The sequence below is a fragment of the Choloepus didactylus genome, chromosome X (assembly GCF_015220235.1).
Source record: "Choloepus didactylus isolate mChoDid1 chromosome X, mChoDid1.pri, whole genome shotgun sequence".
Classification (NCBI taxonomy): Eukaryota; Metazoa; Chordata; class Mammalia; order Pilosa; family Megalonychidae; genus Choloepus; species Choloepus didactylus.
Window position 1 is genome coordinate 121,729,042 of NC_051334.1, and position 27,185 is coordinate 121,756,226.

Genomic DNA, 27,185 nt, shown 5'->3' on the forward strand with positions numbered 1-27,185 from the left:
ATTGCTAAAGACACTCTAAAAAAGAAAAACGAAGTGGGAGGACTTACACTCCCTGACTTTGAAGCTTATTATAAAGCCACAGTTGCCAAAACAGCATGGTACTGGCACAAAGATAGACATATAGATCAATGGAATCGAATTGAGAATTCAGAGATAGACCCTCAGATCTATGGCCGACTGATCTTTGATAAGGCCCCCAAAGTCACTGAACTGAGCCATAATGGTCTTTTCAACAAATGGAGCTGGGAGAGTTGGATATCCATATCCAAAAGAATGAAAGAGGACCCCTACCTCACACCCTACACAAAAATTAACTCAAAATGGACCAAAGATCTCAATATAAAAGAAAGTACCATAAAACTCCTAGAAGATAATGTAGGAAAACATCTTCAAGACCTTGTATTAGGCGGCCACTTCCTAGACTTTACACCCAAAGCACAAGCAACAAAAGAGAAAATAGATAAATGGGAACTCCTCAAGCTTAGAAGTTTCTGCACCTCAAAGGAATTTCTCAAAAAGGTAAAGAGGCAGCCAACTCAATGGGAAAAAATTTTTGGAAACCATGTATCTGACAAAAGACTGATATCTTGCATATACAAAGAAATCCTACAACTCAATGACAATAGTACAGACAGCCCAATTATAAAATGGGCAAAAGATATGAAAAGACTGTTCTCTGAAGAGGAAATACAAATGGCCAAGAAACACATGAAAAAATGTTCAGCTTCACTAGCTATTAGAGAGATGCAAATTAAGACCACAATGAGATACCATCTAACACCGGTTAGAATGGCTGCCATTAAACAAACAGGAAACTACAAATGCTGGAGGGGATGTGGAGAAATTGGAACTCTTATTCATTGTTGGTGGGACTGTATAATGGTTCAGCCACTCTGGAAGTCAGTCTGGCAGTTCCCCAGAGAACTAGATATAGAGTTACCATTCGATCCAGCGATTGCACTTCTCGGTATATACCCGGAAGATCGGAAAGCAGTGACACGAACAGATATCTGCACGCCAATGTTCACAGCAGCATTATTCACAATTGCCAAGAGATGGAAACAACCCAAATGTCCTTCAACAGATGAGTGGATAAATAAAATGTGGTATATACACACGATGGAATACTACGCGGCAGTAAGAAGGAACGATGTCGTGAAACATATGACAACATGGATGAACCTTGAAGACATAATGGTGAGCGAAATAAGCCAGGCACAAAAAGAGAAATATTATATGCTACCACTAATGTGAACTTTGAAAAATGTAAAACAAATGGTTTATAATGTAGAATGTAGGGGAACTAGCAGTAGAGAGCAATTAAGGAAGGGGGAACAATAATCCAAGAAGAACAGATAAGCTATTTAACGTTCTGGGGATGCCCAGGAATGACTATGGTCTGTTAATTTCTGATGGATATAGTAGGAACAAGTTCACAGAAATGTTGCTATATTATGTAACTTTCTTGGGGTAAAGTAGGAACATGTTAGAAGTTAAGCAGTTATCTTAGGTTAGTTGTCTTTTTCTTACTCCCTTGTTATGGTCTCTTTGAAATGTTCTTTTATTGTATGTTTGTTTTCTTTTTAACTTTTTTTTCATACAGTTGGTTTAAAAAAGAAGGGAAAGTTAAAAAAAAAAAAAAAGAAAAGAAAAACAAGGAAAAAAAAGATGTAGTGCCCCCTTTGAGGAGCCTGTGGAGAATGCAGGGGTATTGGCCTACCCCACCTCGATGGTCGCTAACATGACCACAGACATAGGGGACTGGTGGTTTGATGGGTTGAGCCCTCTACCATAGGATTTACCCTTGGGAAGACGGTTGCTGCAAAGGAGAGGCTAGGCCTCCCTATGGTTGTGCCTAAGAGCCTCCTCCCGAATGCCTCTTTGTTGCTCAGATGTGGCCCTCTCTCTCTGGCTAAGCCAACTTGAAAGGTGAAATCACTGCCCTCCCCGCTATGTGGGATCAGACACCCAGGGGAGTGAATCTCCCTGGCAATGTGGAATATGACTCCCGGGGAGGAATGTAGACCCGGCATCGTGGGATGGAGAACATCTTCTTGACCAAAAGGGGGATGTGAAAGGAAATGAAATAAGCTTCAGTGGCAGAGAGATTCCAAAAGGAGCCGAGAGGTCACTCTGGTGGGCACTCTTACGCACACTTTAGACAACCCTTTTTAGGTTCTAAAGAATTGGGGTAGCTGGTGGTGGATACCTGAAACTATCAAACTACAACCCAGAACCCATGAATCTCGAAGACAGTTGTATAAAAATGTAGCTTATGAGGGGTGACAATGGGATTGGGAAAGCCATAAGGACCACACTCCACTTTGTCTAGTTTATGGATGGATGAGTAGAAAAATAGGGGAAGGAAACAAACAAACAAACAGACAAAGGTACCCAGTGTTCTTTTTTACTTTAATTGCTCTTTTTCACTCTAATTATTATTCTTGTTATTTTTGTGTGTGTGCTAATGAAGGTGTCAGGGATTGATTTAGGTGATGAATGTACAACTATGTAATGGTACTGTGAACAATCGAAAGTATGATTTGTTTTGTATGACTGCGTGGTTTGTGAATATATCTCAATAAAATGAAGATTAAAAAAAACAAAAAAAAAAAGAAATCAAAACCAAAAGGAAAAGAATCCACCTATGGCTGTTTCTTTTCAATGTCCCTGTTTGCTGTTTGGGTGAGGAAATCCTCCTGGTATGCTGATCTGCTTAGCTGTGCACAATTCGAATCTAAGCAAGAAATTCATTTCAGAATTGGGACCAAAAAATGTTTCAGCACCACTGCACAGCTCAGAGGTGGCTTATAGGAAATGCTTTGATATCCACTATCAAGCCAGGACAGTTTGGATAAGAAATATTTTTATTCAATAATACTTTTTCAAGGTTGTTGTTTCAGAGCAATATTTTTTCTCATAAACTTTAATGTTAACTGTCTCTTAAATTGGCAACACAAGGCTATCTTTTCTGTACATCTTCTAAAAGTGACTGAAAGTGCACTATATTAAATATATGTATACTTGTAGATATATATGTGTGTGTATACACACGCATAGTTGTTAAATTTTGTCTTTAACTCAGTGAATTCAAAAGGATTTATCCAGTATATTTACTGTTGATCACCTACCTAAAGCTTACTATATTCAAATATATTGAAGTGAATTCTGACATGCCCATTTCATGGCATGAGGGTGGCATTTTTCATCATTTTAATTTTGAAAAATCCACATACTCTTCTATGATAATTCTAAGATGTATATGAGCTCCCAAGTTTCTTAGTATTTACCTCTCCCAAGCATGATCTAAAACAAATGTATGATTTATCACCAATATAACATTTCTAAAGAATAACATTTTTTTCAAAACAACAATGAAATATTGCTTCAAAATGTTTCCCTTATATATTTCACTAGCTCCTTAAAGAGTTAGCTCTGTTTCCTAAGATTATGTCAATGCCTTATCTTCAGGGGTCTCCTTATTTATTTTAAGACATTGGTTCCCAGCCAAAAACATTTAGAAGTCATTTAATAAGTATGGTTAGACCCAGTTCCTTCTCAAGACCATTTGAAATGAATAAATGGCACTCTTGAAAATTCCTGGAGAATTTGTTGAGTTTGAGAAATGTGGGCCACCCCCACAAGATCAGGGAATGGTTCAAGGGCACAGATTCAGCTACCTGCAAATTAATTCTTTGTTATTTCACTTGGGAAACATCCAACAAGCATTTATGCTATATAAGAGACTATTAACTGTTATGTGGATAACAATGTCTCAATATAAGTATATAATTCTTGTTCTCTGCTATTGGGATAATAGTATTGGGATAAAAGCATTGGAAAAATACACTACTACATGTCTACATAGCTGCATTTTCACAAATCTAGACATAAATTCATAAAGACTCAATCCTTTTATATTTCCACAATTCCACATAGCCTTTTCATTAACAACTTGGGGAACAAATACCTTATACAAAACAAGTATCATTCACTACAACTTGGCCATAATTCTGAAATGCTAATGGAAGTAACACGTAACACACTTGTCTTCTAGTTAATCTAGAATCTCTTGTCTGCCAAGTCTAGCATCAGTATATGCAACTTTTTAAAACATTATTTTAATTGCATGCTTGCCTCATTTCCAATAACCACTAATCAGCAATGTCTAAAGATGTACCTCAAAATGTTATTTATGACAACCAACATTTTCTTTTCGTAATCCTCTATAAAAACTACCTGACAAGAATTGCCTGGTTGCAATCATCTGAATAAATCTTTGTAGGATAAATTTTCCAAAGCTCTATGTCTTTATAATGCTCTTGACCAGTTAAAATGATCTAAACAAAAGCTAAAAAGAAAGAAAAAAAACATGACAGACATTTCTCTCACACACTCATAGAGGAAAGAAAACACTCATGGTTCTCCAGATGATAAAAAAAGGGTTTGCCAAAAGCAGGCAGCCCCAGATCTCTCTTCCATAAGAGAAAGGAACATGAGAGAAATAATACTATGAGCAGATAAATGCTTCAGAATTTACTGCATATCACAAATGTAAGTGTCATGATACTATATTGTTTAAAAACTGCCAAAAAAAAAAAAAAAAAAAAAAAACAGTAACCAAAGTTAACGTTCTGGCTAATGTTTGAGGGTATCAAGTTTTAGGGGGGTTTAAAGGATTATCTCCTAGCAATTGCTTCAAGACAAAAGAAAAACCTCAAAACTTAGAGACAAAAAAAACTGAGTTGAGAAATCAAATCACACGTATCATCACGTAGAGACCAATAATTTTTTCATTAGCTGAAAGACACATTCTCATTATCACTTGCTTAGATGTTTTAATTTCTCTCAATTAAGAAATATAGAGAATATATGGTTATTATATAATAATATATATTGTATATTATAAATATATATAATATAAAATATGTCCATACAATATTCCACTAGAATGTAAAGTCCACGAGCCCCATCGCTTTGTTGCATTCACTATAATATTCTCAGCATAAATGAGCAACTCAATAAATACTTGGTGAACAAATTAATAATTATAAAGTTTTTTATAACTAATATTTAGGGTTGACACACTCAAATGCCTCCAGAGAGCAAGCAAATAATGGATAACAGTGAAAGAGGGTAGATGAAGGACACTCAGGAGCCACGGACAAAATAGGAGACTGGAGAACCCCGCCAATGTTCAGGGCATGCTGCCCAGCACTGTCATCGAGGTGACCAGGGCAGCCCAGGTGCTCCACGCTTTACAGAGAACCAGTGATACTGATTTTATGTAAACTCTTCCCACTTTAAAATATACTGCACAGCAATGTATGGGGCTTTCCATTTATTGCAATTTATTTAGAGCATAACATACTAAATGTATTATTTTTAGAGCATAACATACTAAATGTATTATTTTAATTACTCTAAGTCAGTGGTTCTCAAATGGGGTGATTTTGCACCCCCAGGGGATATCTGGCAATGTCTGGCAACAATTTTGTTGGTGACAACTGCAGTAGGGGGTGTGGGGCACATTTTTAGCTTCTGGTGGGTAGAAGACAGGGATGCTGCTAAACTTCCTACAAGGCATGGGACTGACCTCACAATAAAAAATTACCCCACCCTAAATATGAATAATACCTGGACTGAGGGCACAGAAATGCAGTGAGATAGCCACAGTGATACAGCTGATCCTGAAAACCAGCTACCCCAGGATAGAAGGGTAAAAGCTACTTCAAACATGAAGTCTAATCTTGTATCAATTCCATGTATTTCCGTGACATTCATCCTTCTAAAACATGGTTTTGATAATGTGAGACCTTTGATGAAATGAGGATGTGGTTTGACATTCTAGATATCTGGTCAACCAGCAAATTCTGCCTAACATACTTCTCCAACCTCCTTAGAAATTGCCTTCAGTGAAGTTGGTCTCTTTTCTCTTCCACTTCCTCTCTGTTACTATTCTTCCTTAAGGAAGACCGATTCTGTTCTTTTCAGCTCAGAGCAACAGCCATTTCAAACCATCTCTTCTTTGACTCTTGCTATTCACATCACACTTTGGTGTTTCCTTCTCTGCGTACGTACAGCCATTATGGTGTGCCCCCAAGAACTCCCACTTACTTTTTAACTGATTTGTAGTCTATGAGTTGTACTGAAGTCATTATCTCCAATAGACAGTAAAATCCTCTTTAGCAGGGCGTATGTCTGCTCACCCTTTTACAATTCTTCACACAGCATATGGGAATGAGGATACAGAATAGAGAACAGACTCCAAGGACCCATCCATGTGCACCATGGTAGTGTAGCCAGAGCAGAACTGAGGCATGGGAAGCCTTGGTTTCAGCCCTGATTCTGCCAGGTGTTTGCTACAACCTTGAGCAAACGGCAGTGATTCTTGTGCCTCAATACCCTAATTCAAATATGAGAATGCAATCTTCCACCTTAACATGTTAGAGTGTTACAAATTTGTAAATAGTGCCAGGAGTACTTTTAGAACTATTTGTTCAGTGGAGCTTCATAACAAAAAAAGTCTATGGAGGGTTTCTAAATTGTGTACTCTTATTTGCCCATTTTAGACACGAGGAAACTGCAGTTTCCAGAGGTTAAGGAAACAAATCTTTTAACTAACTAGAGGAGGGAGAATTTGAACCAATGCACTTAAAACAGTGTTATTTCCATTATAAAGCACTGCCTTATTTATGCCACATGACTGCAAAAGCTTAATGAGATAATGCATGTGATCTGCAACCTGAAAAGTACTTTGTAAATCTTTGGGATTACTAAATTGTTATGATCCCAGAGAAGATTCTGTTCCAGAATGCCTCAAGCATTACAAATTCCAAGATAGTTATGCAATCATATCCAAGTGGACTGAGTTTTCATATCACAGAAAAGAAATGCAACACCAAAGAGCTAAACTACCGACAGAGAGAGAAACTATTGACATTGCTTTGGAATCTACTGTTCGGCAAGTTCAGCACAAAATTCCATACCTTACATTTAACCACTTTCAAAAAGTGCATCAAAAGAAATTGCATTACTTCGAGAGCAATTCTGAAGAAAAAAAGGTTCATACCAGACTGAAGTGTTCACACATGCCTAATAATCAAGGAATTGATATTACAGCCCATAATTGATATTACACATATTATTACATGTAATTGATATTTCACACATGCCTAATAATTGAGGAATTGATGTAATATCAATTACATTATGCTACAAGAATAGAACCTACACCAAAGCACAGTATCCAGCAACCTGTATATTACAACCTGTTCAAATCAGCATCTGTTAAAATAACAAAGATGGAGTAATATATCTGGGGGGCAAGGTACTCTTCTAGTCACTGAGGAAAAACAAATGTGACAAAATTTTTTCTGCCCTGAGATAGTATACAATCCCTTATAGGAGAAAAATCCGTAGAGAAGTCTAAAGCAATGAAGAATGGAAATAAGTTACAGAAGAACATGTCAGTAGAAACAAAAGAAGTGATGTTTTCATTCAAACAGAATAACTGCAGAGGGCTTCAAAGCACTGGGGCCCTGTGATTAGCTGGGAAGGATGGGTAGGACTTGAGCAACAGTAAGTGGATTTGGGGACTGGACGGTATTGTGCGTGGGAAAGGGGAGTGTGGGGCATGATCGCTGAAAGGGGGGGAAGAGACAGCAGACAACGGGCTAGAAAGAGTCGTCCGAGCTCTGGCCCTCAGCACGGGGAGCTGTTTGCTCCATTCTGTGCTGACAAAGGCCTGAGTGACGGAACAGAGGCTGGCTTAGAGAGGAGACCCCGCGGGGAGGGAAACCAGTGCATAACTTTTTCCAATGATAGAGGCAAAGTCCGGCTGCGGGACTGAGGCCCGTGGCGCCAGCTACACTGCAAACAGGCCATTAGGTTTCAGCATTCAGTCGCAGGATGGAACAGTCTGGGGTTGGGGTAACAGACCAGAGATGCCTGGCAATGGCCATGAATAACCCATATATAGAAGAGCCCGGTCGAAGTCTTCCAGTGGGTGGAACAGTGCTGATGATTAGATAGATGTGTCTGCCATTTCAGGCATGATCCTGTGGCCAAGCTTGATGGGAAAGAAAAGAGGACACTCCTCAGGTGTGGAACATGGAAATGGACAACCACTACTGGGTCTGAGGGCAGGAGAAAGAGTCTGGAGCCTTGGAGCTGGAGTACTGTGCAGGGTCATCCCTCATCTACCTCTTGCTGGCCAGACACTTTCACGTCATTCAAGTTTTATTTTAGCCTCTCTTAACTGCAGGTTTCTGATAGCTAAGCGTATAATATATTTGCCAAAGAGGACTCATGAAATAAATTTCATAAAGACAACCTTTGTAAACTGCCTGCACATAGTAACTACTCAGTGAATCCGATTCCCTTCTGTTTCCAGGGGAATGATAAGCAGAATTTACTCTACCGCTTTCATCTTTCCCTAGTCCCCACCTTTTTAGCTTTTAATTACAGGAGATTAAAATTGTTTTTAATTTCATTCTCTCAAGCATGTTCAAATAATTTTATTAAAAGTGCCTAATTTTTTGCCCCAAATTCCAATGTCTATGGTTGGAGGAGTAGGAATCTTCTCATGGGTAGCCACAGAGAAGAACAAGGTTGAAGCTAGGGCACTGTGCATTTCTGCACACATTATGCCATCACAAAAATATTTTCCATTGAATAACCTTAAGAAGTGTATTAAATAATGGTATATATTTAATTTTTGTCTGGATTGTTACCTCGATATAAGAAAAAGTTTGGGGTTCTATGAAAAAAATTCAACTGTTCATTGCATACACGTATATATTTCCATAGCATACAATAATGCTATCAACAAAAGTTTCCACAGAACATTTCTGGATTCTGAAATAATATAATAGCAGCAAGTTTCCCCGGGAAACTGCAGATCTGTTTTATAGATGGAAGTCATTATTTTTTCCAATATATCTCCTGAAATACGTGCACCCTACCGTCTTTAGAAGTGTTCATGGACTCCCTCCAGCTCTAAATTGGTATAGAAATTGCTACAAACTTTGTCGAAAAGTGCAACGTATCTTGCCAAAATAATGAAATCTTTTGGCAGACAGCCTGCAAAAGTGCAGTTGAACAATCATGGGAGAGAAAACCACAGAGCATTAGCATGCCAAGCCATGCAAAATATTAGGCCTAAGCCCTTTCATATCACAAATCAACTTGCTCTGAAATACTCAAGGACAATTATGCTCCAACCATGAAGCTTATCAAGAAATCTGGGGCTCCTTTCATCATAACCTTTTTTTTTTTTTTTTAATAATAAAGGGGGCTCCGACCTCCAGAGCCCTTTTAGTTTCAGTGAAAGTGTGTTTAGCAATCAAACGCAAAGTGGAGAAAAGAACTGAATCAAGAAGGTTATTATCATAGAACCATGATCTTTGCAATTCTTTATCAGAGTACACCATTATGCATATCACAAAGTCTCTTGAAATAGGTATTTCATGGAATTCTCTTTCACTGAAAACCAAGCATGCCTTCTTAGAATCCAGGTTTTGTTCTACCCTGATCTTCTGCTGTGGCATTTTAGCACAGTAATGAGATTTCATATAATATTTCCATGCTTATTGCTCAAACTTTAAAAAATTAATTCTAAAGGTTCCTGGTGGAGAGCACCTTAACCAAGCAATCAATTTAGCATCCCCAACACTGGGGCTGTGCCTCCTGAAGTGCTGCACTGGGAAGGACACAGTATCTCCTGGGCCCTCTCCTGCCCCAAAGTGCAGGACCTCAATCCAACTATGAGGAAGTACCACACAAATCCAGACTGAGGCCCCTTCTACAAAGTCGCTGGCCTTGACTCTTCAAAAACATCACTGTCACAAAAGACAAAGAGGCTGAGGAAGTATCCCAGATTAAAGGAGACTAAACATATATGCTATATGGCAACTGAAGGCAGAGCATGATGCTGCACTGGATCTGGAATCAGACTAAACAATGTTATAAAGGAGATTACTGGGATGACTGGTGAGGTTGAAATATCGGCTGTATATTAGATAATACAATTACATCTATGTTTAATTTCATGAGTTTGATAATGGAATGCTAGTCATGGAAAAGAATGCACTTGTTCTTAAGAGATGCAGGCTGAACTATTTTGGCAGAAGTGGTCAGGATGTCTGCAACTTATTTTTATATGGTTTGAAAAAATAATCCTAAGTACATATATGTACATGTATATGTGTGTATATATATGGGAAATATATAAAAAATGGCACCAAAAATAATTAAGGATTGGTAAATCTAGATTGTGGTCAATAAACTACAACCCACGGGCAAAATCCTGTCTGCTACCTGCTTTTGTAAATAAAGTTTTATTGGGACACAACCATGCCCAGTCATCCACGGCCGTTTTGTGCTAAAAGGGCAGGGTTGTGAAAGACTGTATGGCCCACAAAGCCTCAAATATTTACTCCCCAGCTCTTTACAGAAAATGTTTGCTGATCCCTGATCTAGATGAAGGGTCTATGGAAGTTCCTTGTTTAATTCTCATCACTTTTCTGTAAGTTTGAAGTGTACTTTTAGCAAAGTTAGAAATTAAAAATAAATTCTTAAAGAAATCTTAAGCTCTCAATTTTAGACTCAATACTCACTCAATAGCTTGAAGCTTGGACTAAGGCCAAATTTTCTCATACCTTCAGCAAGCATCATTAAAAACCCACTATGGACATAGTTCCACAAGCAAAAGGGTACATAAAAATAAGGTGGCTTTCAAGAAGGTTATAGGAAGGAATTGAAATTTAGACACAAATACTTCATATCTGAAACCTTACACTGAGACTGCTTGGATGGCTTATCGGCCCAAAGAAGTGATTAACTAAAAAGAGACAAAACCTGGAACTTTCTAGGCTCTGTAAAGTTGGATCTCATAGGCTCTATAAGCAGCTGGCTAAACCAGTCACAGACGCCCAAAGGCACAGGGGCTGGAGTAGCTTCTTTGTCCCCTTGGAGGTTCCAATTTAATTTCAGGGTGGTTGTGTAGTGACGCCAATCTTCCTGCCTCTTTGTCTTAGTTTTTATTTACAAAACCCGCAGGATCCAAGTTCACCCAGCACTGTGGTCCAATTTGCCTCTTAAAGGGTCCCTCCCTCCTTTGTACTAGATGAGCTCTTCTTACAACACGAGAGAAAAATATTCCTCACGATGAAAACAGCACTGAGTACAGCCTGCTTCTTTTTCAGTTGTAAACCATTCAGTGACATGACCTGAAAAATTATTAGCTTCTAGTAGGATTTGTGCTTCTTTCCCAGATTCATACACACATACATTCTAAAATCAACAGAATCAAGCAGCAGCATTTATTAAATAAAGAACAGGGATGGGAAAAAGCTGATGTAGGTGTTTGGCCAATGTGACATGGGTGCCCTTTCCTCATTTGAAGCTTACATCCCAATGCAAACATTTCCCTAAAAATGCTTCAAGGGCTGAGCCTCAGTGGGAAATTTATTGGCGAGAGAGAGGCCAATAAAATGATATCAGCTTTCCAAAGATGTATATACCATCAAAGTTCTTCAAGAAATCAACAATGGCTAGAAAATATTATCTCTATGTATAATTTCAAACCCAGAAAGTGTAACACACACCTGCCCTTTTTTTTTTTTTAGTGCGAGTTTGATTATAGGCTTCTGTGTCCAATGACCAGCAATTCAATCACTCAGCTTTCTGAATTTCTGACCTCCAGGGAATCAAAGTAACTCAAGATCCTTGGCCTGGCCGTTAGCCAGTTCTTAGAGGAGGTATTAAGGAGAAGCACCCTGTGCACCCAGAATCGCAAGCTTTCAGAAGATCACACTGTGCATAACTCAACTGGAATCGTCAGTCACAACATTCCGTGAGCTTAAACAGCCAGACCCCATGTTCTGAGTGAAAGCCAGATTTAATCTACACAGCGTGGGTCCAACATCACTGAGTCCCAGGGTTAAAGAACTCCACCTCCGTGACATGAGACAAGTTGAATGGAGATTAGGATTTCCCTCAATTCATACTATGTTTAAAAGCTTATGCAAATCTTGCTCTGATCTTATATCAATATGTCTTTTTTTCTAAATATTTTCCTTACAACACAGACTTCCTAAAACATCTATTGCATTGATAGTTTGGGAGACCAATGTCAAATGTTTTCCCTGGCTGGTTATATTATTCCTTTCCTCTTGTGGTACCGACCTTATAAAATGTGGCATAAGTCACAGGAAGATTTGGATCTTGGTATCTGCAGTATCTTACAGAGATACTTTTGAGCCAGTTTTATTTATAGTGCCTGCTTGTAAGATAGTGAGATTGTTTATAGCAGCAGTATATAAGAAAGAACAGGTAGACATACACTGTGGGCTTATTATTTCTGAGGAATTAATTCTATTTGTCTGAGAGGTGAGTGATTATAGTATGTTCTAAGAGAGAACCTAAAACAAAACACGTCCTTACAGTAAGACAAATCAGCAACAGTGTCCACACTAATCCTTTTCAGATAGAAGCAACGGGTCACCCTGACAGCTTAATATTTATCTGTGTGGCTTCAGTGTCTGACACATCAAACTCTGGGAGGGCATGGAGTGCTCTTGAAAGGACCGAAGGGCCAAATCTCAGGAGTTTCATGTTTCCTATTTCCCTTGCCAAGTCAAATCACCCCAGCGTTGTCAACATAAAAGTGCCTCTGAAGATGTTAGTGCATCCTTGACCAAAGCCATTCAATTTTGCACTATGTGGTAGGTCAAAATTAATGAGATAGAAGAAATATTCATAACTTCCCAGAAGCTGAAAAAGAAACATTGAGATGGAGAACATATATTAGTTATGGATGGGAAACCCTGTTTATAATAGAACCTATTTGACCTGTAACACAAACTTGGCACTTGCACAATCTTGCCTGTGTATTTAATTTTGTTATCCCTTGTCATCAAAGAGGGATGCTGAGCTGCTTCTTTCCAGTGGAATTCCATTATAATAAAATAATAATCAGAGCTACTTGTGAACCCAACCAAAACTAGCAGCAAGGACTAACGCAGTGAGTCTGGATCCAAATGCTGTTTTGTTCAATTAATCTCATCTTTCAGGAGATTTTGCACAGGGTCTAAACGCCTTCTTTACACTGTGAGCAATGCAGACTCAGTTTCCCCTCATAGCTCCTCTGACCTGAGACACACAATTAAGGACCCAACAAAGAAGGCTCCTCATCTCATTGTTTTGCATTTCACAGCTCAGCTAATCAAATGCTGTTTGCCTAATTCTCAGTTTATTCTTTTACCTACTCGTTCATCAGCTGTTCTGCTGAATTACATGTGAGCATAATTTGACAGTTAATACAAATGCAGAGACAGTGCTCCAACAGAACGTAATGTGGTGGTGGGGGTGCCCAAAATGGCAGTACTCCAAAATGGTAGCCACCAGCTACATGAGACCATTGAGTACGTGAAATGTGGCCAGGATGATCAAGGAATTTTTTATTTTATTTCCTTATAATTAAAGTTCATATTTGAAGAACCATATGGCTACCACATTGGATAGCACAGATTAAGAGTTTTAAAAAAAGAACAATGGTGTACCTTCAACATGCCTTCCACCGCCTTCCAGAGAAATAGGCTGGAAAGTGAAAACTACGTTTCTAAAATGAGTTGCCAATAAGAGACTGAATTGAATTAGCTTATGCCAATGAGATTCACTCATGCAAGATTTTAGGGTAGAGATGAACAGATTTTTCTGGCCTGTGCCTCCTCCCTATTTTGCTGCTCAGCACCCTTGGGAAGCTGTGAAGTTTTTCTGCTGCAGTTTTCAGGTCTTCATTGCCCACCTTCCCGGGTGTCTGGAGAGGCTTCAGCAGGGGAAGGTTCTTGATTCTCAGTTGCTTCAGAGAGGCCTCAGAGTGAGCAGGAGGGTCAGTTCTGGATTGTTCTAGAGTCATGTCCTGAGGCTTAGCCTAGGGCCTGTTCCTGGAACCATTCCAATCATTTTATAAGCACCTAGTCCCCTGTATTAAATTCCTTCCAGTTCACATACCTACAGTAGTTTGCTTTCTTCATGGGACACTGCCTGATACAAGCAATGAAGATGATGGATGTGCAGACTCCAACCCTATACCATCATAAATGCAAAGGAGGCAGCCACAACTTTTCTTCCTGTCTACTGTGCACCACTGTTCAGTTATGGCCCAATGTGACTCTCCCACCCCCCACCCCTCACCCCCATTTGTTACCTCCTTCTTCCTCTCTACCTTCCCTGCACACACATTTAGTGAGCAACGTCTCTGTATCTGGCACTGTGTTCTATACTGGGGAGCACATGGCCACATAAGATAAACAGTCAGCCTGTGTTGACCTCAAAGTGTGATGGGGGAACAAATCAACCCAGCTGTTACAGCAGGATCACTGGAGAGAAGCACGTCAGGGCGATTCAAACTCCAGCACCGAGTTGGGCAAATACCTCTACATCTAGGGATGTCTAGGCAGAACATGGAACAATGAGTAGGAATAACCAGGCCAAAGCAGGTAGAAGGAAAGATTATTTTCCAGACAGATTCTATCTTTTTAAGCATGAAAAGAAAGCTGCAAATTTCAGCAACCTGGATCTACCCCCAAAGGTTTCTGCTGTGTTCTCAGACGGGAGGCATAAATGATTTATATTGCATGGGGTACTCAGAGTACATTTTAGCTTTGGGGAAAATGGAAGCTGGAAACTTTATCTATCCTTAAGAGTAATCAGAGAATGTGTCTCCAGAAGCATAGCAGGCATGATGTAAAAGTGTTGATCAGAGGAGAGAAAATGACCCTATTACTGAAGAATTGTATATTCCCTTTATCAGAGACAAATGATCTAGGTTTAGTATTTCCAAATCTCCAGTATCTTTTGTAGAATCCATCACTTAATCACCTCATAAAGACAGCATGGAGAGGTCTAATTTATTCGATGACAAATTTCCTTAGGTAAAATTTCATGAACCTGAAAATAACTTACGTGGGACCCCCCTGATTATAACAGACACATGTTATATCTACAGCAGAGGTGGCAGGGGACATGAGTGCTTGGGATCCATGCTTTGGAACCTTAAAAATAATCTCACTCAAACACCAAAAAACGTCAGGATGGCATCCTCTGTAGGAAATATCCTATCAGATATTTTTAAAATAATTATCTCACTACAAGATTCAACATCTGTCAAACCAGGCAAGACCCTTCTAGGAAGTGATGCACAAATTTTATTTTTGCTTTTTGTTAATGTAGTTACTGTTGCTTATTATTAGTCTGAGCTAGCCAACTCTCGGGCCCACAGAGGACGGTCTCCACGCACCTCCTCCTGCAGACCTCCACCCAGGAGCCTGAGAGAACCGGTGACAACAAAATGATCTTGTGCCCCAAATCCACTCCTCCCCGCAGAGTTTCAGGGACCACCTAACAACCAAAGCAGGGGGTGGGAAACAGGCTGCCTTTGTCCTCACTCTTACTTTGTTTCTCCTCTCTGGCTTCCCACTGCCCAGCCCCATCCCCCTACCCTGCGTCGCTGAACAGAGCGAGGCGTGGGGCCTTTCTCTCGGATTTCACGGCTGTTTCTCTGGGCCCTGAAAGGCCCTGCTCTGTGGGCCTGGCACAGGGGCAGGTTAAGCACTGTGTCCGGGCAGCAGACATCACATCTGTCTGTCTTCACGAGGTGATGTCCCAATGAGGGGGAACGACAGGAAGGAGGACACCAAAAGGAGCCCATCTCAGGAAGCGCCTTCTCAGGGGCAAGCAAGTTCCCCTCTGCCACTTGTCAGAACACCCAGCAAATGTAAATCCACTGCCCATCGCCTTGCCGGCCCTACCGAATCAATTCGATTAAGCCATGAGAGAGGAGGCCTGCTCCTTCTTAGGGGCTGAGTTCCCCCCTTGTTGCTACAAAGAGAAAAAAAGCAAAGCAAAGGCTTTGTGCAGACTTTTTATCAGCAAAAAGAAGTTGTAAAAATATAAAAAGAGTACTGGAAAGATAGCCGATAAAGTTCTCACTTTTCTGCTTCAATAGAATCATAGAACTTCAAAATGAATATTACCCAATTTGGGTAACCTGTTGGATATTAGGTGATATTTGTTATTCAAAGTTTTATAAGGGAATTATCCTATTTAAAGAAAGTCTCTACTGAGAAAAATTTCACATGGCATGATTTATAGATGTTGTTTCTGTTATAAATGATTTCTACTCCAGAAAGAAACCAATGGGTAGAGTATATTCCTTAAAAAACTTCAATCATTGAACATGACCAAGGTCAATAATGCAAAAACAGGGTTGGTTTTCTACTTACAAGGTAGATTGCAGTGCTTTCCACCGTAACAGGATTATAATCCCTTTTACAATGTCTTTCTCTAAAATTGCATAATTACATCAGTCACTCAGCTTATCCACAGAAGAATAAGCCTTTCCAAATGATGAGAAAATTATTGAAAATTAGTAGGGCAGACAGACATATGGGATGCCTAAAAAGTAAGGAATCTTACAGGGTGAAAGCAATAAAAAATAAAATACTCAATGAAGCTGCAGTGTCATTGTAAACATAATCAGATACAGTCACTCACACACACACACACGCACACACAACACACACACAAAATAAACAAAAGCACCCCATAGCCAGGTTAACTAGGTCATTCTTCCTAAAGGAGAGAATAATCTGTTGTGTGGGAAGAGGGGAAAAAAGGAGGCGATCAGCAGCGAAGTGGACACAAAATAGTGTTCTTTACATTTATCCTTTCCTTAATTATCATTTCTTCTTATCTTTTTTCATGCAGCAAGGTATGGGCAATCATTCCATCAATAATATTTTAAAAAGAAAAAGAGCATCCATCAAAGCTCCGGGCCATAATAATTGTCCCTTTTGCTCTCTTAGGCCTGAAAAGGGAACACACAAGACTTGCAAATCAGGAGACACAGATGCAAACCACACTCACACATACCCTGTGTGTGCACCCACAAACCCACAAATACTGTACACACTATGTGACAGGATATCCTCATGGATTTCTTAAAGCTCCCAGGGATATGACCTCAAGTACCAAACACAGACCACAGTTAATTCAACGTGAAAAGGTCAATGTCACTGCAAGGTGACTACTGGAAGGGTGGCTATGTGTAGTGGCCTGCTCATCTTTTCTAAAAAGCATTAATTAGAATCCTTCCTCAATTAATTTAGTGGTCCTGTTCCAGAAAGGCACCCATTCTGGGGACCTCCCCCATGAGTTTGTAATAAGTAAGGAATTTGTTATGGGGTAAAAGGATAAAGCATAATCTACTTTAATAACAGACACTTATAAAATAATTAATTTAATGAAAAAATCCCAGAATAAAATATATCCAATATGTTTATAAGGTCATCCACACTGATAACTTGTACATGAATGTTCATATAGCAACATTATTCATAAGAGCCAAAAAAAGTAGAAACAATTCAAATGTATAGCAACTAATGAATGGATAAAAAAATTGTGAAAATTACTTGGCAATAAAAAGAAATGGAATACTAACACACGCTACAACATTGGTGAGTCTTAGAACCATGATGCTGAGTGAAAGAAGCCAGACACATATTGTACGATTGTGTTTATATGAAATATCCAGAGAAGGCAAAAACATAGAGACAGAAAGGAGATTGGGTTTTCTAGCGGTTTTCTAGTGGGGTGGGGAGATGACTACTCATAAGTATGTTTTGTGTGGGATGAAAATGTTACAAAATTGGTTGTGGTGATGGTTGCACAACTCTGTGAATATTATAAAAGCCATTTAATGGTTTAAATAGGTAAGTATTTTGGTATGTGAATTATATCTCAATAAAGCTATTTTAAAAGAATATGTTTATAATTTCACCACTATACAACATTGAATGATGATTTTAAATTAACTGGTTTTTTTTTTTTTCCAAATCTTAAAATGTGAAGTCATGTAAGTTAGCAAAATCTGGTGATCCTTAAGTGTCTCATTTTGAATAGTGTCAGAGACATCTATCCCATTCAATGAGCTAAGCATGCAGTTTGATATCTTTCATGGTAAGGGTTTGGTTGTCCTCTACCCCTACACCCCACCAAGATTCAGATTAAGTAGATCTGAAGTTGCGCCCAGGAAGACCCACCTTTGGTGACCCTTATACAGGCTGGATTTGAGAATGACAATATAATTTACATCAATTACTTCAGATTACTCAAGAGTCCAAGAATAGATACAGGCAATATAACAATGGGAACGTTCATAAAGAACTTTAAGTTTTTCCTCCTTTCATGTTAATTTTGGAATAATTATTTTCATGCAAGATATTTAGCAACCCAAAAAGAGTGAATTTAGAAAATGCTAGAAAATAATTACATTAACCTTTACTATGATAGGACAGGTGAAAAACTTTTTCCCATGAGTTGGTCATGCACAGAAAATGAGCTCTTGAAAACTAAATGACTTCTTGAAAACAAACAAAAATATTCTAGACATACCAATGCAAGAATTGGCACCCATTTATGAATTCCTAACAGAGCATATGTTACAGAGAAGATCATTATATTGGGGATAATATGATGTTCATAACTTGGAATCAACCCTTTTTTAAACAGTCAAATTAGCAAAGGGATTATGATCCCAAAATATTTGTCATTAAAATTTGTGACTAAAATGTGTTGAACTGTGTCCTCTCATGCTAAGTTCTATAGTTGTTCTGTCTGCTCCTGTTTAGGATTTAAGTCAAAGCAAATAGCAGATATGAAAAGTACCATTCAGCCTTAACATGGTAGATGGTTTCCCACATATAATTTCAAAATGAAATGCTCTTACCATGAAGGGACTTGGTTTCAAATGCATTGCTATGCACCCCAACAGTTACTCAAGGTCCTTCTGGGGAGAAAGCAGTGAGTGGAAGTACTGGCTGGGAGCTGCGTGCACTGTCACAGCACGCAGGGCTTTTCAGGGCCAGGAGAAAGGATTCCAGCAGACTGGAGAAATGTCCCATGCCTGTGTCAGAAGGAGAAAGTGAAGGATATTCTGCAGATGTTGCTGGGACATTAATCAACTAAGGTTTCAACTGCTGGCCTTCTTTATGAAGTATGTCTAGCAAGGACCTTCTGTCCCACTATTCTAGACTCTTGCAGGAGTTTTCAGTTATTAATAGTTTTAACAAATGGCAGTGGCTAACCTAGTGGTAGATTGAGCTACTGCATTTCAGTGTTTCTGCTATTGCTTCTTCTTTTTAGATTTCCCTACTCTCCTTTCAAATCTGTCATCTTCAAGCTTTCTTTATCCTTTAAACATTTTAAAAGCCATATTATTCTTCACTTTCTATGTGGAAAAATATGAGCACACACACTACCTGAATCCAGAAAATTGGATTCCCCAATAAAGTTTTGAATAAGACTTTGGTGTCCACAAAGATTTGGAGGTATTCTATACAAACGAGTTCCTCAGTAATAAATTCAGTGAGGAAGACTAAACACCACATGGTACAAATGCCATGCAATCATTCGTGGGATGATCTCAGGAGATGGCCTGCAAGTCGCGATAGTTCAGGGGGAACTGCTGCAATGGAACTTCAGCTTTATCTACACCTTGATCCAACAGGATGAGCTCAAACACATCGTCAGATATTGGCAAACCTGCCAAAGCAGTCCACCCCTTGAATGAGAGAATCTTCGGAATTTGTCAACCAAGTGAATTCCCAAGGAGGTCCTTACTTCTAATTCTGGAAAATAAATACTTTTGAAACTTCCCTTATTTTATTTCTTTTTTCAAAAGAGATAATATATCTCTCTATATAGGCGTTAAGCCTTATGGCCGTAGTCAAGAGACTAAGAGTTAAGTGGGTCAAAAAATGTGTCTATTATTTTAGGTTAATAATAAAGAGCAAATAACACAGGACAAGGTTATAAATTTAGGACACTCAAGGGAGACAAGGGAGGCAGACAAATGTGGTTTTTATAGGCCTGGTGATTTTGGAAACTCTTGGCTTTTGAATTGCTTTAAGTGTTGCTACACTGAAATGTCATATTTTTCAGTATGAAAAAAAGCAAACACTAACACATTTGCCATCTTCACTTGGTTACAGTGAAAAAATTTATGTTTTGCAGATTGTGATAAGTAAAGAAAAACCTACCAAAGTAAGGGAAGGTTTGGAAAGGAAAGCATATCTTAAAAAAAAATACTTCATATGACCTTCACATGCTACTAAGGAGATCACAGTTGAGGGGGGTCTGATCCCAATGTGACTATTTGATATGTGCAGAAAAAGCCCTGTTCTACCTCCAAAGGCTGCTGAGCAGTCCACCGGTAGGAAATGAGCTATTCCTCTAGGGGGGACAGGCAGGATTTCTCAGCCCTGGCACTGCTGACATCGGAGCTGTGTTCGTGTTTGCCCTGGGGGCTGTCCTCTGTGCTGGAGGATGTTTGGCAGCCTCCCTGGCCTCCACCCACCAGATGCCAGCAGCACTTCCCCTCCCCAGCTGTGACAACCAACAATGTCTCCAGAATTGCCAAATGTACCTTGGGGGGCAAAATCACCACCAGTTGAGAATCACTGCGCTAGGTAAGAGTGTGTGAATAAATATGCACAAAACCATCTCCATCATGGGGGGAAGACACTACAAGCACACGTTCCACATATTCTGAATCAGAACCCTGATAACTCCATAATCCAGATTGAACTTATCAAATGAGGCTGAAACAAGTGTGTGAGAACAGAAGTATAGCAGCAATTAAAGGATGAAAGAAAAGAAAAAGTCAAAAAGACATCAATCATAGCTCACATTGGAAAGTAACTTTAGAGTTTACAAAGTGCTTCCAGAAATCAACACAGCTTTGAATCATATGCCTGTGATATTTTTGGAATATTCATGTAAAATAAAGGTGGAAGACAACCACCAGCTTTTTGGTGAGCTGAAAATGTTTCTAACTAGAAGCTATTTACGAGACACGTTCCCCCTTAGCTACAAGCAATAAGCAAGTACAGTTAGTATGTTCATCGTCCTTGAGAAAAGACCCAAGACTTTCACTGAGATGAATGATAGGGAAAAAGAGGAATCATTACATTATTCAAATTCCCTCATTATACTCTTCTTACCCGAACAAGCACCGGAAATGTAGTAATTTCAATTACATCTTATTTCAACACTCTGACGGGCTCTATTCAGCTCAACCATCTTATCGGGGGCAAATAGTATTATCAATTCTTCCCATTTACACAAAGCTTTTGAAATCCAGTGACACTCATTTAATTATAATAATGTTATAAACTGATAGACAAGCCAATTAAAATAATGAATCCCAGATTAATCTTCATTTATTTGCTTCTAATATGGACCAGCAAGCTATATTAAAAGAGAATAATTACAGATAATTTTATAACAAGGGAATTACATTTAATTTGATCAAATAAATGTGAGAGGAAAAATACAATAAATATTCAAACTATTCACAATTCTGGAATCCAAAATTACTTAAAAATGGGCAAAAGTTTTATAATTTTGCTGTATCTTCAAATTGAAGACTGAAGGTTCTTTAATATAGTTTAAAATTTTACTCTTTATATTTTTACAATATACTGTAACTTCATAAAATTAGGGTACCATAGAAATTTGCTACCCTGCTATATCAAGTCACAATAATAAAAGTACTAATGAGTCTCAGAAAAGGTCCAGATTGGTTATTAAATAGCCAGCTTTAATTTATATGCTCATTTATTGTCAATTTCTTTCATGTCTTTTTCTCTAAATGTTTAGATAGATGCTGGAATACATGAAAAGACATACTCAGAATCAGATTTACTCCAGGTGGAGTAACCCATAAGTGAATATTAACTTAGATTTATTTTCTTTAATATAAAAAGCCTAGAAAAGGGTAATATCCCATGTCAACATCTCCTTTATCCCTAGTCCCTCCACATAAATGGCTCCACCTAGAAAGGTTTGAAGATGTGAAGATCCACCAGAAAAAGGCAACACTGTCCAAGTGTGCTCGTCTCCTGGGAACCACCCCTGAACTCCTTCTCTACCCAGAGTATTACAAAGGAGCCCATCCTTCCCCTCAAGAGGTTTCATAAAATGGAAAGTCAAACCTATTCTCTACATCTCTGCTGATGATACGAAGATATGGATGGAATCATCACAACTGCCGCAAGCAACGGAGAAAACAAAACTGAAAGGTTTGTAAACGGGAAGTTAGAGTCAGAAAAGACTAAATGATCCCATTTTTCTGTGGAGGAGCTGACGGCTCAGGAGTTGACATATGTGACTAAATCAATACAGGACACCTTGCCATGACCAAACCAGTAATTGAGACACATCTCACCATCATCAGCCTTCTGTCATACCCCCGAGTTTCTCCAACCAGTCACCATATTTGCCTGGCATTCAGAGAAGGAGCCCACCACTAGCTCCCTGTCTCCTTTCCTGCTTTCTTTCTTTCCTTGGTCTTTTCATCCCATCCTCCTCTCTTTATCTTTGAGGATAAGATTTGTTCACAGAAGTCACCCTGAGGAGAGTATGCACAGGCACTCAAGGAATGCATGAATAAAATTCCATCATCCTTAGTCTTCAGCATATAAACAAGTTCTTCCATTTAAAATTTCTCACAAACAGGAAGGGTCAGCACAGATTTTCCCTGCCCAAAATAGTGTTCCAACAAGTCCCACCTGCTTCTGGGACCCAGCTTCTTGTTGCAACAGGTTGCTCAACCCTCTATGTTAGAGGCTGCAGACTTTCCATGAAGCTGGTCACATTGAAGCTTCAGGGCTCCCCCTTGCTTGGCATCCCCGTCCACAGCCTGGAAGAGGCCTTAGCAGTGGGTTCACTTAAAAAATTTCCAAAACTAGGAGATTTTCATTCATTATTCTTAAAGACAGACTGCTACACTACAGAAGCTTCCCATGCACACCCCTCAGTCTCACACTGGTTACAGTATTATTTTTGGTGAAGGCTTGGCCAATGTTAGCTGCATCTGCTGCCCCAAAGAGGCCTCCCTTGGAAATGGCCAGTGCCCCAGAGCAAGTTCGTTCTCCTTATTGCCACGTGCAACTTTTCCAGAAGCCCCAGATCTCCTGGGTCTCCCCTGGGTATTCTCCAGGCAGCTGCAGAACACCCCAGCATCCCATGCTTCACTAAATTATTGCTTCCAAACATGCTCCTCAACCTGTCTACAGATGCACTTCCAATATGCCCTTTACAAAAACACCCCAAAGGTCTCAGCTCATCAAGAAGACCCAGGTGATGAACAGAAAGTGTCAAATCATACTGTATTTCTGAAGGAGAACTCCATGGTCAGAAATGAGAGGGTGTCAGAAGACGAGTTAAACAGACCGATTGTAGGAATTAGAGCAAAAGAGAGTTGAAGATATACTGCTATAAACCATAGTCTGCAAAAGACACAGGCTGACAATAACGCACATTACTCGCAGGAGGCTGTCCTTTTAACCACACTGCTGAATCCAAGCAAGAGAAGAGAAGGGGGGAGAAATCCAATTTGTAGGCACAGAGGGAGTACTGGGTGAAAAAGATTTTGAAAAGGAGTCAGGGTTCAACAGATCTAGTTTATCAATGAAGGGCATTTCAAAGCCTTAAAAGAAAAATTACTAATGCCCATTGCTAATTAATCATTCTGTGGATTCTCATGCAAATGTCCTCTGGATGGCTTTGATCCCCACTGACACCTGAAAGAAAGCACACGGTGTCACCAGGCTGGAGAGCTGACTGGGAACGACAGCAGGCCCATGTGCTCCTGCCTGCAACCCTGGGAACCCCTGCGCCCAGAGGGGCAGCCAAGCAGCAGAGTGGGGCACCCTCCCCGCCTGCCCGAGGAACTCAGAGATGGCTCCCTTGTGGCCCTTTACCTCGGAAATCTCAGAACGAGGACTGTGATCAAAGCAAGTGGCCTTCTCAGGCCCTCTCTTAAAACACAATGCGACGCCTCTTAGAACTTTTCAATACTACCGTATGCAACAAAAGGAGAACGGAATAGGTTAAGACCTTGGAGGTTTGGGTAGAAAATCCCAAATAAAATTATCCAGAGATAGCCAAAGTAAGAAGACTTCCACCTAATGGGCAGCAAAGGGATTCCTTGGGGAAAATTACAGAAAAGCATGTTTTCAGGGCAATATTCTCATCAAATTGGTAGCCAGGTATTCTCCATATTCATCGTTTTAATGTGGTTTAGAACAGGGGTTTGTTTGAGGGACGAAGCCCTGATTTGCAGAGTACTAAATAAGCTTGAAGCACTAAACACCATCTAAAATTATATTAAATCAAGAAAGTTTTTCAAATTCACTTTCTCCACTGGCTTCTACAAAGCGATGCTCTAAGCCATTTAAGAAATGGAGATACAGAATACCAGACTGGGCAAATTATTGCCTTCTTTACCTACCTAAAATAAACACCTGTCAACCTTGGAGTTTAGCTGAAATTTCAGGTCCCTTCCTCACGTTTCACCCCAAATTGGAGACCAGAGGCCCCATCTCCGGGAGGTGGAATCTCTCCAAGGGACATGCATGTCAGACAGGTGATAAAGAGGATGGGGAGATGGTTGGCAATGGCCTAGTGTACATTTAGTTTTTATTTATTGTTCTGGGATAGATTTAAGAAGACATTTATATTCATAAAAATATAGCAAAATGATCTAAATTGGAAATCAGCAAAAAGACATAAAATGGAAATAAAGAGGCTGAAACAAAAACCCAGAGCCCTGCACACTCATTGCTGGAAGACCACAAATTTTGTTCTCAGCCTTTTACCACCTAGTAAGAGAAAAAGAACTCAATGCGTCCACACAATTCAAGTATTCATAAGTTAAAAACAAGTGGGTCGGGAGAACACTTATTCCTGGTACAAAATGTAAAACAAATTTTCTCCTAAAGGTTTGGAAATTTCATACCACATCTGATTAACAGAATGTCCTCAAGAGTATCTGCTTTGTAGCAATACTGAGGGGTGGCATGCTTCACCTAAATGGGTAGCATCTCACCAAAGCAAAGTCAATATAGTCCATTCTATGGGGTTCACTGCTTAACCAGTTTCAATTTGACTGGTTTAATCCAGTTGTCAACCTACTTAGCATATTGGGTATAATTTATGATGCCTACCCCAAGATTTGTTTCTTTCATTCTTGCCTTCATCACTTTGTGGTATCCTCATCAGGCTTGTTTGAGGTTTGGTGACTTTTGTGTCCAATATGGAAGATATAGAGCTCAACTTACAGTTATCCATGAACAGGTCTATATATACTGCTCTGCTTTGATGCTTTCCTGGATTGGAAGGAAGTGTCTGAACAGGAGATTTTTATCATCTACCCCAGGAAGGGCAGTGGCCCCTCCATGACTGGAGGACATCCCATGTCCTCTCGCCACCATACCCAACCTGTCTGGAGATCCCATCGGCTCCATCTTCAAAATATGTCCCAAACACACCCACATTCGCACTTCCTCAATTCCTTCAGGTCCCTGCTCACGTGTGCCAGTACGTAAGACCATCTGCAGTTACCTTTTACAAAGCAAATGCTCTGTCCCCAAATTCCTCCCTACTTGGCTTCATGCCTCTCCCTGATCCTCCTGGTCAACTACCACACCGACATTTGCTCACTGTGTTTCTTGACTGTCCCCCACACTAGAACATAGCTCCTCGAGGGCAGAGAATGTCTGACTCTTCGTTCTTGTATCCCCAGACCCCATAAGCAGGTTCCAACCATGAGTAAAGAATGAGCTGGGAGAGCATAGAAGCCTACGGCATTGGGTACCAGGTGTGGTCAAAGGGGCTGGGGACTCAATAGTGACAGAAACAGGTGTGACTGTAGCCCTCAGGGAATTTGTCAGCTATACCTCTTGCCACTGACCCAAATGGAACTAAATTCATGGCTTTGTACTTCACCATCTGCCTCTGCACAACCCTCAGCGCCCAGCCTTCCAACCCCAAGGCCAGCACTGACACCTCCTTTCCCAAGCCTGGTTCCCAATCCAGTATCTCATGTCCCATTTGTCTGGATCAGGAAGTTGGATGACATTGGCACAGTGTTTCAGAATAAACAAACTATATTTATATCCAAAGCAAGTTCACTAAAATGAAATGCAGATGTCTTCCACCAAAAGATAAATCTGTGCTCTAGGGAATGAAACACCACTAATAAACAAACAAAAACAAAAAACTGTGGTCTTGTAGAAAGTCTATCTCCTCCATTCACCCAAAGAAATATTCATCCCAGCAACTAAATACATTTTTGTCCTTCTACTAAAAGCTAACCACCATGGGGACTAAAAAAGAAAGTCCTTTTTCAACCAAACAAGATTTTACAGTCCTTGATTCTCGGTTTTATCTCCATTTAACGCACCAAGTGTAGGAACAGAGCTGATTTTAAGGAAGTAAACATAAACAGCCTTTAGCATAGGTCTGAGAGCAAAGCTAAGTCAGGGTCCTTTGGGATCTCTATCCCACAGGCCCAGCTCTTAGCACATTGGCTCAGCATGATTTGCTCACATGCTCACACCTCTACAATAGCCCATAAGTTCCTAAAAGTCAAGGGCTGTGTGTCCAATTCAGAGTTTGGCAAGGAAAGGTCACTGTGATTGAATCCAACTAGCTGCCTGTTTTTATACAGTCTACATCTAAACATGGTTTTTACACTTTCAAATCATCGAAAAAATTCAAAAGAAGAAGAGCATTTCCTGAAATGTGAAAATTATGTGAAAATCAAATATCAAGGTCCAAAAATAACATTTTATGGGGACATGGCCACACCTACTCATTTACACATGGTCTCTGGCTGCTTTCATGCTACAACTGGCAAAGCTGAGTAGGTGTTACCAGGGACCATCTGATCAACCCGCAAAGCCCAAAATGGTTCCTGTCTGCTTGCTGACCCCTGGTCTAATTCACTGTGTGCTCCCCAACACAGGGCATGCACGTGGAACATGGAATATGCTCATTAAATGTTTATTAAAACAAACTGAAATTGTCAGCAAAAATCTGCCCTTGGGAAACAGCCTGAGATCTGAATGTTATTTCCTTGATCACATAAACTACTGTCAACACCTTCAGCAAAACAGGGCTCCGACGATTACAAAGTAAGTTTATCTCTTCTGGAAAGTTCCCCAGCTCCAACCAAGTGGAGAAGGCGGTTTCATCTGAATGTCATTTAGTCCAATCCCCTGATATCATCAGTGGAGCGAGCAGAACTGTGAAATAGGCCCTTTGCTTCCGCA

General features: G+C 39.8%; 1 protein-coding gene across 5 annotated transcripts in view; it reads right to left on the minus strand.

The window, feature by feature from the left end:
• ANOS1 (anosmin 1) overlaps positions 1 to 27,185 on the minus strand; it is a 205,124-nt gene that overhangs the window by 92,337 nt on the left and 85,602 nt on the right. The window contains exon 1 of one of the 5 annotated variants that reach the window (XM_037822314.1): positions 18,794 to 18,964. The exons of the other annotated variants lie outside the window; for them this stretch is intronic. Coding sequence (XP_037678242.1) covers positions 18,794 to 18,820 — 27 coding nt within the window. The 5' untranslated portion in view covers positions 18,821 to 18,964. Of the gene's footprint in view, positions 1 to 18,793; positions 18,965 to 27,185 lie in introns of those variants that run through there. 5 annotated transcript variants of the gene reach the window in all.